Source organism: Salvia splendens, chromosome 2 (genome assembly GCF_004379255.2).
Source record: "Salvia splendens isolate huo1 chromosome 2, SspV2, whole genome shotgun sequence".
NCBI lineage: Eukaryota > Viridiplantae > Streptophyta > Magnoliopsida > Lamiales > Lamiaceae > Salvia > Salvia splendens.
Genome location: NC_056033.1, coordinates 1544945 through 1558875, shown reverse-complemented (window position 1 = coordinate 1558875; position 13931 = coordinate 1544945). Strand labels below are relative to the sequence as shown.

Below are 13931 nucleotides of genomic sequence, written 5' to 3'. Positions count from 1 at the left end.
TCCATAATAGAAAATTGTGACTATTTTTTGGAAAAATGAAGTATAAATAATCAAATTATGTATAAATGTAAAATTCATATAACTGTCCGATTCATTCAAAATTTTAATCAGAAATACTCCCTCCGTCCTAGATAATTTGTCCCAGTTTTCCATTTCGCTATGTCCCACATAATTTGTCTCATTTCACTTTTACCATTTTTGGGTAGTGAACCTCATATTCCACTAACTCATTCCTACTCACATTTTATTATAAAACTGATATATAAAAGTAGGACCCACATTCCACTAACTTTTTCAACTCACTTTTCATTACATTTCTTAAAACTCGTGCCCGGTCAAAGTGTCCCAAATTATCTGGGACGGAGGGAGTATAATTTAATCAGGACAAAAAAACTTATTGGGCCCTCGATAAAAAAAAAGAGCTTCGCTGGCAATAAAAAAAAGGGAGCTTATTGGGCCGTTGTACCATTACATGGAAAGCCCAGTTCAGCTTCACATTCATCAAAACATTATTAGTATTTCATTTCAAGGAAGAGCAGGCGCAGTTTCAGTTTCTAATTTTATTGAAATTTTGACAAAATGGCTGGAGATGATTCAAAAAAATTGAAGAAAGAAGAAGTCGATGATGACGACGACGAGAGCTTAGCGTCGGCATTCTCTAACCGCAGGAAGAAATCGCTCAACAACACCAATGCCGCCGCCGCCGCCGCCAAACTCAACAAACTGAAGAAAGAGGAAAATGATGAAGATTTCGAAGAGCCCGCTTCCAGCAAAAGTTCCAAAAAAATTGAACCTAAGGTTAATTTTCGCGGGTAATGTTCAATACGAATAATTTCAATTCAATTAGCTGAGGTTTTTGGGTTTTTGTGTGAAGGGGCAGAAGAAGAGAAAGAAAAGGGAAGAGGCGAAGAAGGGAAGCAAAAATGGCGAGAGTAGTGCTAAGAAGAGAGAGAAGAAAGTGTTCGATTTGCCTGGTCAAAAGAGGGATCCACCTGAGGAAGTGAGTTTTGCCTCTGTTTGTATGTAATGCTTAATCATATTATGTCTCTAACATGAGGAGTATTGTGGTGAATTTGGATTCAGAGAGAGCCATTGAGAATCTTCTATGAGACACTGCACAAGCAAGTTCCAGCTAGTGAGATGGCTGCAATTTGGTATGGCTTCACTTTCCCCCAATATATTGTGAGAATGAAAATGCAAGCCAATTCTATCACACTTCTTGTTTAGCTATGTAGAAATAGGAGAAATGGAGGTTTGGGCTCGAGAAGGATTTGGTGTTGCTCGTATTTTACTAGAGATTAATCTGATCATATTAGAGTGTGTCGTGAAGTACTTGGTACTACGGTCATTAGGCCTGTAATGAATCAGCGCCAAACTGATCGTAACAATCGTTTAAAGTTGTAGTCATTGCTTGATTAATCAAATGTCTAGTTGTCTAGTTGGACTTCAACATTTAGTTTACGTTATCATAGTCCATTGTGCTTCAACTGGTTCATTGTATTCCATATAGATAGTTAGGTTGGAATAAGGAGGTGATTGTGTGGTTGAATTTGAATAAAGCTGCAGCCTGTGTTAGTTCAATCGCAATGTCCTAGTATTAGTATACGCTATATGGTTTAGGACTGACGTGTGACTGGTATTTCAAGAAAATCCCGACCTATGAAATTAACCTTGCTTCAACAGGTTGATGATGGCTAGGTATCGATTCCTTTTTTCGTCTAAACTATCAACGTCTCTCAGTAATAGTCGTCTCGAAATACTCTGCAAGACTATTTCTATGTTCGAGTATCTAGTTCATGAGTGTCATTCTTTCTAAAGTTTGGGTGCCTATGGTAATGTTTTTTGTTTATGTACATTAGCCCATTTGTTTTTGTAGTATTGCTTAAAAATACATAGAGGTGTCTTTCCTGAGATTTTTGCTTGCCCCCCAGCACTTCTGATTTGGTATATGATCCCTATCATGTGAGCTTTCGAAGATACTAGCAGCAAGTAATGTAATCATTCTTCTGCTACTCATGGCCCAACTCCACTCGAAATGGTGTTTCATTATCAACTTAATGTTAGGTAACTTTCAGCCTAATGTTTGATGTGGAATTCATAGAATAATCTGAATGGTAGACTTCCATTGCTTGATTTGGTCGTCTAATGTTGGTGTTTGCCTTCATACTACTACTAATACTAATGCCACTGCAGTTAGTTTTTTTTTTGTCGTTGAATCTATTTTTTGATAAGATTCTACTTAACGTTACTCTAGGATGATGGAGTGCGGTTTGCTTCCTAAGGAGGAAGCAAAGAAGGTCTTCGACAGAAAACAGAAGAAGGCACAGCAGCAGAAGCTCAGTTCACCAATGAAAACCGTTGTCACTGTCAAGAAGAAAGCTGAAGGTGTTACTGTTACCAAGAAATCATCGAGCACCCGAGTTTCGACCCAGAAGAAGACACCGGGTACGAATCCTAAGCAGCAGTCAAGGAAACCAAAGAGCAAGGAGGACTCTGATGATGAAGACTCGGACGAGTATTTTTTAAGTACTAGAATGCCAAAGAAACAAAGAGCATAGCATCATCTGATGCTAGGTAGAGCCTACTGACTTCTATTTCCTCTTTGTAAGGTGTGATGTGAATGAATCTTCATTCATTTTCAACCCGATGACTTGGAACCGTAACTAGACCGTCTTCTTTTCGGTTTCAGGCCGAACCTGCGTGTTCATGAAAATTTTGGCGTGTCTATGATGTCTGTCTATCTATCTACAAATGCCTTGTTTACAACTTAAATATCTAAATGATCTTTAACTGAAGTGCAAGAACACCATTTAATTTAAAAGTGTCATTTTATCCAATTTAATATGTTACCATCTATCATGTTCTGTATCCATTTTTAGGATTAATAAGGGAAAAACATTAAAAAAACAGCATGCTTCTAAATGCTGAATAAACAATAATACAGTAACATTTTTAATACTCCCATTTTTCTCCTTAAGATTAAAACAAGATTAAGTAGGTTCTAAGTTAGTACGTTCGAACAAAATTATTGTTTGTTTGTTTTGCAATGGATAAAGTGTAAGAGGGAGTATATTATAAAATTATCTGAAAAAGGCAAAACACTACTTATTCAATCTGAAATGCATATAAACCATTGAAATATAGACGTATAAAGAGGAAACATTCCAAATTTTAATTTTAAGGTGCTACCAAAACTATCATGGATTAATTTATACTCCTATAAAACAGATTAAATTGGGACTATTATTCCATAACAACCGTTGCCGATCCAGATTCAGATGCAATCTGAATAATTGATATAAAAACATTAAAAAAATCATAACTGCATCTGAAACAAAACAATGATTGGATACCAAACAAATGCACGTTAATCAGTTAATGTTTTGATACGAACAAACAAAAGCCAGCAGTAAGAAGATGCTAAGTTCAAAGCAAGAAAAAATGTAGGATGAAGATAATACACGATGCAATCAACACACAAAAGCAGCAAATTATTTCCCTCTTCTTCATAGCCTGGCCTCTTTTAGTCCTCGTACTCCGCATCAGCACCGTCTTCTTCATAGTCTTCTTCTTCGTCAGCAGTTGCATCTTGATATTGCTGGTACTCAGCCACCAGGTCGTTCATGTTACTCTCTGCTTCAGTAAACTCCATCTCGTCCATTCCTTCCCCAGTGTACCAATGCAAGAAAGCCTTGCGCCTAAACATGGCAGTGAACTGCTCGCTCACCCTGCGGAACATCTCCTGGATTGATGTTGAGTTGCCAACGAATGTGGACGACATCTTCAGTCCTGTAGGTGGAATGTCACACACGCTGGACTTGACATTGTTTGGGATCCACTCAACAAAGTATGACGAGTTCTTGTTCTGAACATTAAGCATCTGTTCATCCACCTCTTTGGTGCTCATTTTACCCCGGAACATGGCAGAGGCTGTTAGGTAGCGCCCGTGGCGGGGATCAGCAGCACACATCATATTCTTTGAGTCCCACATTTGTTGCGTTAGCTCAGGGACGGTTAGAGATATGTAATGCTGTGATCCACGGGAGGTGAGTGGAGCAAAGCCAACCATGAAGAAGTGGAGACGTGGGAATGGAATCAAATTCACTGCCAGTTTCCTGAGATCAGAGTTTAGCTGACCAGGGAATCTCAAACAACATGTCACACCACTCATAGTTGCAGAGATCAAATGGTTCAAATCACCAACTGCAGACATAAAACGAAAGAAAGACAATTCATTAGCTTTTACTCTGACAAGTTCGATGCTGTATTATTGTTTCATATTCGTAATACTCACAGCTTGGTGTGCTGAGCTTCAAAGTCCTGAAACAGATATCATAGAGAGCCTCGTTATCAAGGACCATGCATTCATCTGCATTCTCCACTAGCTGGTGCACTGAGAGAGTAGCATTATACGGTTCAACAACAGTGTCAGAGACCTTTGGCGAAGGGAAAACAGAGAACGTAAGCATCATTCTGTCAGGATATTCCTCTCTGATCTTTGAAATCAAGAGAGTACCCATGCCAGAGCCTGTGCCTCCTCCAAGTGAGTGACAAACCTGAAATCCTGGCAAAATTAAAGCCACAAAGGGTTTAGTCACAAGTTTTCTAAATTGGATCACATTTATAAATTGATACAGGTTTATTAACACTACATACATCATTAAAATGAAGCTCAAACAAAGTTTGGTAGTGCAAAAGTAGGAAGTAGATAAAGCCCATCCGTATTTTCAATGAATGTTAAAGGTAATCACCAAGCATAGGAAGAATTTCTTTTGAACAATGAATGGTTTACTTAAAAGCAGTGACATGACATCTCTTTGATATCTGATAATTAACCTAAAATACCAACACAAAAGGTTCATAAACTATGTGAAAAGGCAAAAGGACTTGAGACTGGTGCACAGTAATTTCACCACAACTAGTACAAGTGATCTAGCAATTCCTAACAATCACAGTTATCCTATCATCCTGTCATCGATGATAGATCTGACTGCCTAGTTTAGCATTATATTCTGTTACACAGAACCATATCAGGCAATGCACAGTGTGAATGATTCCATGGCATGTTTCCGTTGTACAGATTAACTATTTCTGCCACATCTAATTAAATTCCAAGTTACAGGTAAATAACAAGCTGAAACTTGTACAACGTTCTAGAGAAATTGCATTCTATAACCATAGCGATTATTAGCGTACGTTTAACAGTCTCTACGAACAAATAGCCACAACTATAGAGACATAATGTGGGAAGAAATCAACAAAATAGCAGATAGAAATAAAACGATTAATCTAATGAAATGAAACGAAAGCAAATATGAAATACTTCAAGTCATCTAAACAGAATAAGAAAGTGTAACAGAAAAACAAGCAAATTATGAAACCTCCGCAAGTATTTAAGTGAAAGCAAAATCGAAAACCGAGTCCAAATCTCGAAAAAACCTTGCAAGCAGTCGCAGTTCTCGGCTTCCTTCCTGACAACATCGAGGACGGAGTCGATGAGCTCAGCGCCTTCAGTGTAGTGCCCCTTAGCCCAATTGTTTCCGGCTCCGGACTGGCCGAAGACAAAATTGTCGGGGCGGAAGATCTGGCCGTAGGGGCCGGATCTGATGGAATCCATGGTGCCAGGCTCCAGATCCATGAGGACGGCGCGTGGCACGTACCTCCCGCCGGAAGCCTCATTGAAATAGACATTGATCCGCTCCAACTGAGTGTCAGATTCGGAGCCGTCGCCCTTGTACCTGCCGGTAGGATCGACGCCGTGCTCGTCGCAGATCACCTCCCAGAATTTGGAGCCGATCTGGTTTCCGCATTGGCCTCCCTGGATATGAAGGATTTCTCTCATAGTGTGTGAGTTAGTTTGAGTGGTTTTTTTTTCTTCTCTCACTCTCACTGGCAGGAGGTGGAGAGAAATGGGAGGGAGATATTTGAAGAGAGAGAGAGAGAGACTGCCGAGATTTTCTCTGCAGTGAATCAAAATTGTGGTGTGAGCAGTTGTGCGGGAAAGGCGTGATATTTAGAGGAGGGAACCGGAGGGATTTAGATGAATGCGGACAACTGAACCGCTGGCTGTGGGACCCACGTTCGTGAGGTGGGTTCCTCTGTTTCTCGGGCACACATTAAATGGTTCTGACGGTGATGCGGAACTTAACACCAACAAATAATAATTTAATTTACACTATATGTAAATACTAGTATCAAATTTAAATATATTGCTGTATTACTTACCTAATATAGATATTGGTGACTAATATCATGAAAATATTTGACATTTTTTTTTCACAAATTTTAAACTTCGACTTATAATATGACTGAATTAAATGTACTAGTTGTTGATATTATCCATCTCATGTTAATATACTTGGATTAGGAGAGAAAAATTTTAGGAGTATTAAATTTTCTGATATTTTCCCATTATTATAGGAGTATTAAATTTTCTGATATTTTGAATTTTCAATTTAAATTCATATCTCTCAATTTTAAATTTAGATCCAATTAAAGTTATAAAAGTTTGATTTGAAACTTAGTGTGGTGCTCATTTAAAACTTCATTTTGCTTTCTATTTTGGATACATATTTTATATTTATAACTATTTTTTGGAATAGTATATTTATTAGTACTATTTATTTGATTAATTACCTTTCTCCAAATCGAGATTTTAAATTTTTCGAGCCAAATATTGGTCTAAATTTATGACTAGTTAATCAGTTATGTTTATTCGAAATGATGAAAATTTGAAATCATAGAAAAATCTAATGTTATACAGGACTAGATGTATTACTTCATTCCAATACGTAATACCTTGAAACTACATTATGTTTTACTTACTTGTAGTATGTTTTGAAATGATTCTAACACATGCTTCGTTTGAAAGGTCTTTAAATATTTTTACACATACTTCATTCAAATAGTTTATTAGATCATTCAATATGCTTATTACACCATTCATTTAGGCTACCACTTCATTTTGTTGTCATAACTGGAATTTCAGGACTATCACAGTGTCGACGGGATGGTCTTAACGTCTCCGTCTGCGAAACAGCCTGTATGTACTGGAATGAAGTAATTATCCTATCAGAATGAAGTAAAAAACTATTGGAATGAAGTAATGTATTCTGAATTTGAAGTTAAATCCTCCTAATATTTTATGACTTAGGCCCATGATGAAGGTGGAAACAATTTACACATTTCTTATTCATAAAAAAACTAGATCTAAAAACCAAATTAAATTTGGTGTCGTAATACATATATTTATATATTGGGTGACTGTGTTTAAAATTGGCTATCAAATCATCGTATATTTTGGAGATATATGTTATATTTGTAAAAATTATAAGCTTTGTTAATTATAATTCAATTTTTAAAAAACATGAGTATGAATCTAGCCATCTTTAATGATTTATAACTCAAAATAACAGTAAAAATTATACAAAAATCACAAAACAATCGAAATACAAAGTTGCAAGTCCAACACAAATGATTCAAACATATAAAATTTGATATTATATGTAGACTAATAGTAAGAAAATAGCAATATTGGTGTTCATATAGGGAGTCACAAATATTTGAAATGAACTAAAGCAATTCCATGATTATGTCTCGTCTAATTGTTGAAAACATAGTAAATGTAGGTGAAAATGTCAAATTAGCAAATTATAAAAGACAGCTAAAGTTACAAAAGCAAGAGCATGAGTAGCAACGTAGAGTCTCAAAACTATTCCAATTGCGAGTATATACAGCTCCCCCAAGAAAAGCAGAGGGTTAAATTACAAAAAAAAAACATTAGGGAATGGCTTAAATTTTGTAAACTGGGGTGATTCCCAGCAAATGGAAACATTTTCTCATAACAACTGCTGTTGCCTCGCACAACAGGAGTCGGCTCGTCTCCTCTGCAGATCCCACAACCTACAACGTTCTCGGATTAGACAAGTTACAGAAATTGACATCGATAATAATGTGCGGATTATCGAGAGAATAGAAGCTTCATACCTGGCAGTTGGTATAAAATCCAGTAAAGTCTTCTGATAAATTGTATAAATATTCACACAAACCATTTGGTAGCAGATTTGTGCACGAGTCTTCAACAACCTAAAAAAGCAGAAACTGGTGAGTATCCAAACTGGTGACTATGCAAACGGGTATATTTATATCCATAACATAATTACCTCGGCAAACTGAAGCAAATGAAGTCCTAAAACACGTTCATCGGGATGAGCCAAGTCTATCTTTCCAACCTGTTTCAAATTTAGTGAAGGTAATAGGCCGTCAATAAGGAAGAACTAGAATCCGTACTAGTCCTTAAGGAATATACCCACTGTGGATATGATCCTAAAATTCATGGATTTTATTTATGAAGAACAGAATGCGTACTAGTCCTTAAGGAAGAACATAAGACGGAATATGAACATTTAGAAGTAGGGAGCTTAAAGTCTATTTTACATGACAAGAAACCCACTGGGAAAGCAATTAAAGTTATAGACTAAAAGGGAGCTTACCTTTTTTAATTCTTCAATATCTTTCCCTGATTTTCTGATAATTGAGCATATCCGAGCATGTGCATATAACAAGTACACTGCAGTATTGCCCTGAACATGATAGAAGTGCCCACTTAAAACACAATTTAGAGAATGCAGATAGATTTGAACATAAACAAAAGCCAACCATTAGAGATCAGCTTTCACAGATTGACAATCTAATAATAACAATAATAATAATATAATCCATTACCAATAGGGTATGAGCAAATAGTCTAACTATGGCCTCAACTCACCTTGTCATTGAGCATCTGGTCAAAACTAAATGTATAGTTGGTTGTTCGGTTATTCTTCAAATCAGCATATCTGTTTTATACAGAAAAATTGAATATCTTCAGAGATCTGGTTAAAGATTGATAACCTCTATAGCCAAATTAAAATAATACTACTAGTATACCAGTGTCACATATTCTATATTCTGAAACATAAAAGTAAGTTATAGTTTCTGAAATATAAAAAAAGTAAATATTATCTGTAATACTACAAGAAATATTCATGCGAGATATCAGTCCAAGATGCAGGATACTCACTTAACAGCCCCATATCCAACCGCTTCAGCAGTTTTATCGAGCTCCTCTCCAGTCCATTCTTTATCTTTGCCTGGCACACATTTGAAAAGCTTGTTAGGGCCAGTTTTTCTCAATTTAGAGCATAATTGGAACAATAGGAATCAACTCAGGTAATTGAGTGGAGGACAAAGAATACAGCAACTAACCTCTTTCAATTAAAGCAGTTTTGCATCTACTTTTGGCTTCAATTAGTAAATCAACCAATTTGACAGTTTCAGTACTGCGAGTACGGAATCGTTTTCCATCTTCTCCAAGAACAAGCCCAAAACCAACATGGCTAGCTTTAGGATATGTTTTATCATCAGCTGGAAGCCAACCAGCCCGTTTGGCTGCCTGAAAGAGCATCCCTAAGCTCTCAGAATGAAGTCTGTCATGCAACGGAGCAAATGAAAAGATATGTGTAAGAGATTCAACTTACAGCAAAAAGCATTTCAAAGTGCTCCCTTTGGCCAACATCAGTAACATATATAATCCACTCAGCCTTTTCCTCGTTCAGTCGATACCTACAAATTGTAGATTTTTAGCATATCAGCACTTGGTTTAGAAATAATAGTAGTAAAAAAGGTACCACTATGGTATATTACAGAACTTGAAAAGAAACAAGTCTTCAGAAACTATCCGGCCACATACCAGGGGTATACTAGTACAACCAAGTGGAATATATGCTACGATAAGAAAAACGAACAGAAAGAACCTTTCCCAAATGCGGAAACTCACCACAGAGCAGCAAGATCTGTTGATGCGTAGTTGTACCCACCATCCCTTTTTACAACAATAAGTGGAATCTTTTTTCCTTCAATGAAGATGACACGAGCTCCTTCGCTTTCTTCAATTAATCCCTTTTTATTCAATAACTCTAGAGCATTGGGAATGTACGGATTGTAAAAGCTCTCACCCTGGGAAAAGGAAAAAATATGATTGAAACACAAGGTACATAGTAGCCCAAGAATTAGTTAACATAGAAGAACTATTTAACATGTCTAAGGACCTGTAGAATTCACTTCCAGTGAGAAAGAGAACATGCACAATATAAGGGGTAACTTGGGTCAAATAATAAAAAAGCACGATACACTAGTGAAACTTTTATATTCACCATAAGCTTCAAATAGACCAGCTTGAGCAACTTAATTATAGAAGCCTCCATACCTTTTCCTCCAACTCAACTCCAAGATGCTCATACACCTTCTCATACCCAGTTCTACTAATTTTACAAATTTCAGCCCATGCCTTCCGATACTTCTCCTCGCCAGCCTGTAGCATGGATACATATAAGAATATATGGTATCATACCAAGACAATATAAACAAATACTTCTGTTTTACTTTAAAGTTAAAAGACTTTTCAGGATCATTCGGACAAGATAAACTATTATGTAGTCTACCTGAAGGCTGACAACTGCCCGCTGAGCCCTTTCCTTGAAATCAGGGTCACTGTCAAATCTTAGCTTTGATGCCTTATAGAATGCCTAAAAAACAAGCATATTGAAAAATAGTTGGAACTCCCAAGCGCTACAGGTGAAAATAATCTAATAAAATGAGTACTTGTGTTTATTTTTTAAATTACAAGCATATCCTGCAAAAGCAATATCAAACTCTTAAAACTGACTGTTACCCAATTTGATAAATATTTCCATGCTAAGTTGAATGCTAACTCTTGACTTAGTTCTCAAATGCCCGCATACTTCTAACTTGACTAAGTTGGATCCAAGTAAGAAAATTTCAATGTCAAAAACTAATGGTACAACTGGAGAGTAGTAGCATAAATCAACCAATCTGATTGAGTGGTATATGAGATCTAAATGAATATTAATGAAATTTGCAAAGATACAGTGAAGAATAAGAAGGCTTCAGATAAGAATTTTTATTATATGGATCATAATTTTATACATGAAACATCTGATCAGTTCATACATATAAATATAATATATGTGCATGTGTGTAAGCGTGCGGCCGTGCGCGCATTGCAGTTAGAAAAGATGCAAAAGACCATCTGGGTGTATCTTAATCATGCCTGATGCATAATGTGGAGGCATGTTATAAGTTCATTTGCAGTTTAATGTGTATAATTTCATTATAAGAAAGATGTATTATATTGCATGGTGTTGTTGATGGTTAACCAATCCAATGAATCCAGTGAATATGAGAGGTGAATAAAACCCACACAAGACCAAAGGACATTCAATTTTGGGTCTCACCTCCAAGTCTCCTATGGCTTGATCATTGACAACTTCCAGGCTGGGAAACTTTTCGAACAGAAACTCTATCAACATACCAAACTAGAAGAAACCAAACAGCATTAGTATGTATAAGATTGTACATAGAACAATCACAGCTACCATGAATTAGTCAACTTTGTATAAGAGAGTGATTAAAGAAAAAATCCAAACAATACAATCCAGAGTTTACAGAAAATGAAAGTCTCTAATATTGGGGTAACTACGTAACTAAACAGAACAAAGATACATACACACCTGCGTCCCCCAGTCTCCAACATGGTTTCTCCGAAGAACCTCCACATTTGAGTACTCCAACATGCGTGCCAGGGTGTCTCCAATGATAGTTGATCTTAAGTGACCAACATGCATTTCTTTTGCTATATTAGGTGATGAGAAATCCACTACAGCTCTTTTGACTGAAAGCTTAGGAGCCCACGTTTCAATACCATCCATTAGCATGTTTTGAATGCTCTGCAAAAATTCTAGTAAGCTCTTTATTCATGCACCATAAAGAATATTTAACTGAAGGATCACTGGAATTACCTTGGCTATCCATTGCCCTGACAATTTGACATTTACAAAGCCAGGTCCAGCAATTGAGCTTCCATCTAGCATTTCTGATGAAGGGAGATTTGCTTTAATGGCCTAGAAAATAAACAAACAAATAACCATCTCATAGAAATATATAATAAGATACCAACTAATTATATGACATTTACACCATAAAAGGGCATATGTGCCATCATAATTTTAACATATTAAACCTGCAATACGAAATTCTGCATTAATAAGTGAACTTATCTATCAAACCTGTCCTATTTGTTGGGGATTTTTAAACTGGGTACTCTTTCCTTTAACTTTTGACCACAAGCCCATTGCATTGTTGCTGTAGATAAGACAAATTTAACATTTTCAATTTTCAATAAAAGTTGCGGAAACACAAAATGATTAGATACTACCAATGGCAATGTATAATGCTTTCAAAATTTATTAATCTAAAAGTTTAAGAGCAGTCTATTAAAAATATGACAAAACAAATTTACAAAAAGGAAGGATAATACCATTGGTAGTCACCAAATTTGGGATTTTGACAAGGAGCGATAGCAGGGTCAATATCCAACTCCTCAGGGATTGTTAGTCTCAAAGATTCCTCAAATAATTTTGCTAGTTGTTGCCTAGGGCTACCAGCCATCCTTTGATCCTGTTAATGATAGATTAATAGGAACTAAAAACATGCTAACAAATTTGTAGCCTGTTTCAGCTTTCTTAACTCTAGTAAAAGATAAACATTCCATGGATGTGCAAGAACCAAAACATGTTTTCATAAATTTAAACTTATGTAAGAAGATAATAATAATAATAATAATAATAATAATAATAATAATAATAATAATATGCACTTACATTTGCCATGTTCGTCAATGATGATGTGTTGGCTCTGAAGAATATCCTTTTAGAGGTTCTAAGAATACCTGTCTAATTTTATCATAAGTACAAGAAAATTAGTATATGACCGAAAATCATATATTCTGGTAAAAAGTAAGCAGCGAAAAGAGTTTGCTTGTCCTTGATAACATCATATAAGCAGAGAAGTCTATAACAAAAGCTAAGTTAAATATATATTTTACCTTGGTAACTATATAACAACATCAAGTGCCAAACAAGTATACCAAAGCATATACAAATGCATCTGAGACTGAAAACACAACTGATTCAGTCAGACAGTTTAGTTTGCAACACTCCACTTAGAGAAACCGTTTAAAGGTGTGCATAAAGAAGAATCAGCCATTTCTCCCGAACCCAAGGGGGCAAGTAAAAAGACATACTACTTCATTAACCAACTAGGCTGTTTATGAGTATATACATCTGCAACTGACATTCATCAGCAAACGTTGCATTTACGTACTCAGTAGACTAATTGAGACTACAACAAGAACCTACTGGAGTTTAGTATGCGATAAACTGTTTATTCTGCAGATTAGCATGCAATTACTTATGCTGCGGATTGGATTGAAAGCATCGCATTTCATAGCCCGCAGTCTACAGAAAATCCTAATTAGTGGCGCAAGGAGGAAAGAGAAACCCCAATTCTCGTCAAAAACTCCTACAAAATAGAACTCTCCCAATCTCATATTCATTCACCCTAGAATTGAAGTATCATTGAACCAATTCTCAAAAAGAAAAGCAAAAAATAAACGTGGAATTATAGCAATAACTCGCACGGATAAGACGAAGCAAACCTAAAATCCAGCCGCAACCTATTTCCAACCAGTTAAATCAGAACTAAGCTCTGAATTTTCAATCCAATGGATATCAATGCACCGTATTAAAGCAGGGATATTCTCCAACACATGCAATCAGTTAGCGAGAGAGAGATAGAGATTCTTACCGTTAGCGGATAAGCTGGGGAGCAACAAGGGCGGAGAGAGAGGGAAAGGCGAGAGATTTGCAGAGGAGAGAAATCCGGCGCGGAGGAGACTGAAATGTGGAGAATTCATTAGAGTGTGTATTTATACAGATATGAAATGCATGTGTATATGTGTCTAATATGACTGCGTGTGTGTGTCTGTATTTTCAGTGAAGAACTGTTCCAGCTCGATTAGGGTTTATTAAAAT

At 36.3% G+C, this 13931-nt stretch overlaps 3 protein-coding genes across 5 annotated transcripts; 1 reads left to right on the top strand and 2 right to left on the bottom strand.

Annotated features, from left to right (window-relative positions):
* Positions 1-535: 535 nt before the first annotated feature.
* LOC121766615 (nucleolar protein 58-like) lies at positions 536-2821 on the top strand. Of its 2 annotated transcripts, none has more exons than XM_042162905.1 (4): positions 536-798; positions 881-1000; positions 1084-1154; positions 2255-2821. In XM_042162905.1, exons 1-4 carry the CDS (start codon positions 580-582, stop codon positions 2556-2558), a joined length of 714 nt encoding a protein of 237 aa, XP_042018839.1. In that variant the 5' UTR covers positions 536-579; the 3' UTR covers positions 2559-2821. The 2 variants fall into 2 exon arrangements, with proteins under 2 accessions (XP_042018839.1, XP_042018834.1); XM_042162900.1 differs by having other exon boundaries at positions 875-1000.
* Positions 2822-3329: 508 nt separating this feature from the next.
* Positions 3330-5989, bottom strand: LOC121782462 (tubulin beta chain-like). The gene is made up of 3 exons (XM_042180323.1): positions 5440-5989; positions 4295-4564; positions 3330-4203 (listed from the first exon to the last, which is right to left on the bottom strand). The coding sequence occupies exons 1-3, from the start codon at positions 5840-5842 to the stop codon at positions 3524-3526; spliced, it is 1353 nt and encodes a 450-aa protein (XP_042036257.1). The 5' UTR covers positions 5843-5989; the 3' UTR covers positions 3330-3523.
* Positions 5990-7625: 1636 nt separating this feature from the next.
* On the bottom strand, positions 7626-13884 carry LOC121782449 (arginine--tRNA ligase, chloroplastic/mitochondrial-like). 2 transcript variants are annotated; one of them, XM_042180302.1, is made up of 18 exons: positions 13705-13884; positions 12720-12787; positions 12377-12516; positions 12126-12201; positions 11859-11960; positions 11571-11786; positions 11295-11375; positions 10482-10565; positions 10247-10351; positions 9818-9996; positions 9519-9603; positions 9247-9433; positions 9062-9131; positions 8768-8837; positions 8493-8582; positions 8163-8231; positions 7987-8085; positions 7626-7902 (listed from the first exon to the last, which is right to left on the bottom strand). In XM_042180302.1, exons 1-18 carry the CDS (start codon positions 13811-13813, stop codon positions 7792-7794), a joined length of 1941 nt encoding a protein of 646 aa, XP_042036236.1. In that variant the 5' UTR covers positions 13814-13884; the 3' UTR covers positions 7626-7791. The 2 variants fall into 2 exon arrangements, with proteins under 2 accessions (XP_042036236.1, XP_042036246.1); XM_042180312.1 differs by having other exon boundaries at positions 12720-12791; positions 13705-13843.
* Between the last annotated feature and the right edge of the window lie 47 nt (positions 13885-13931).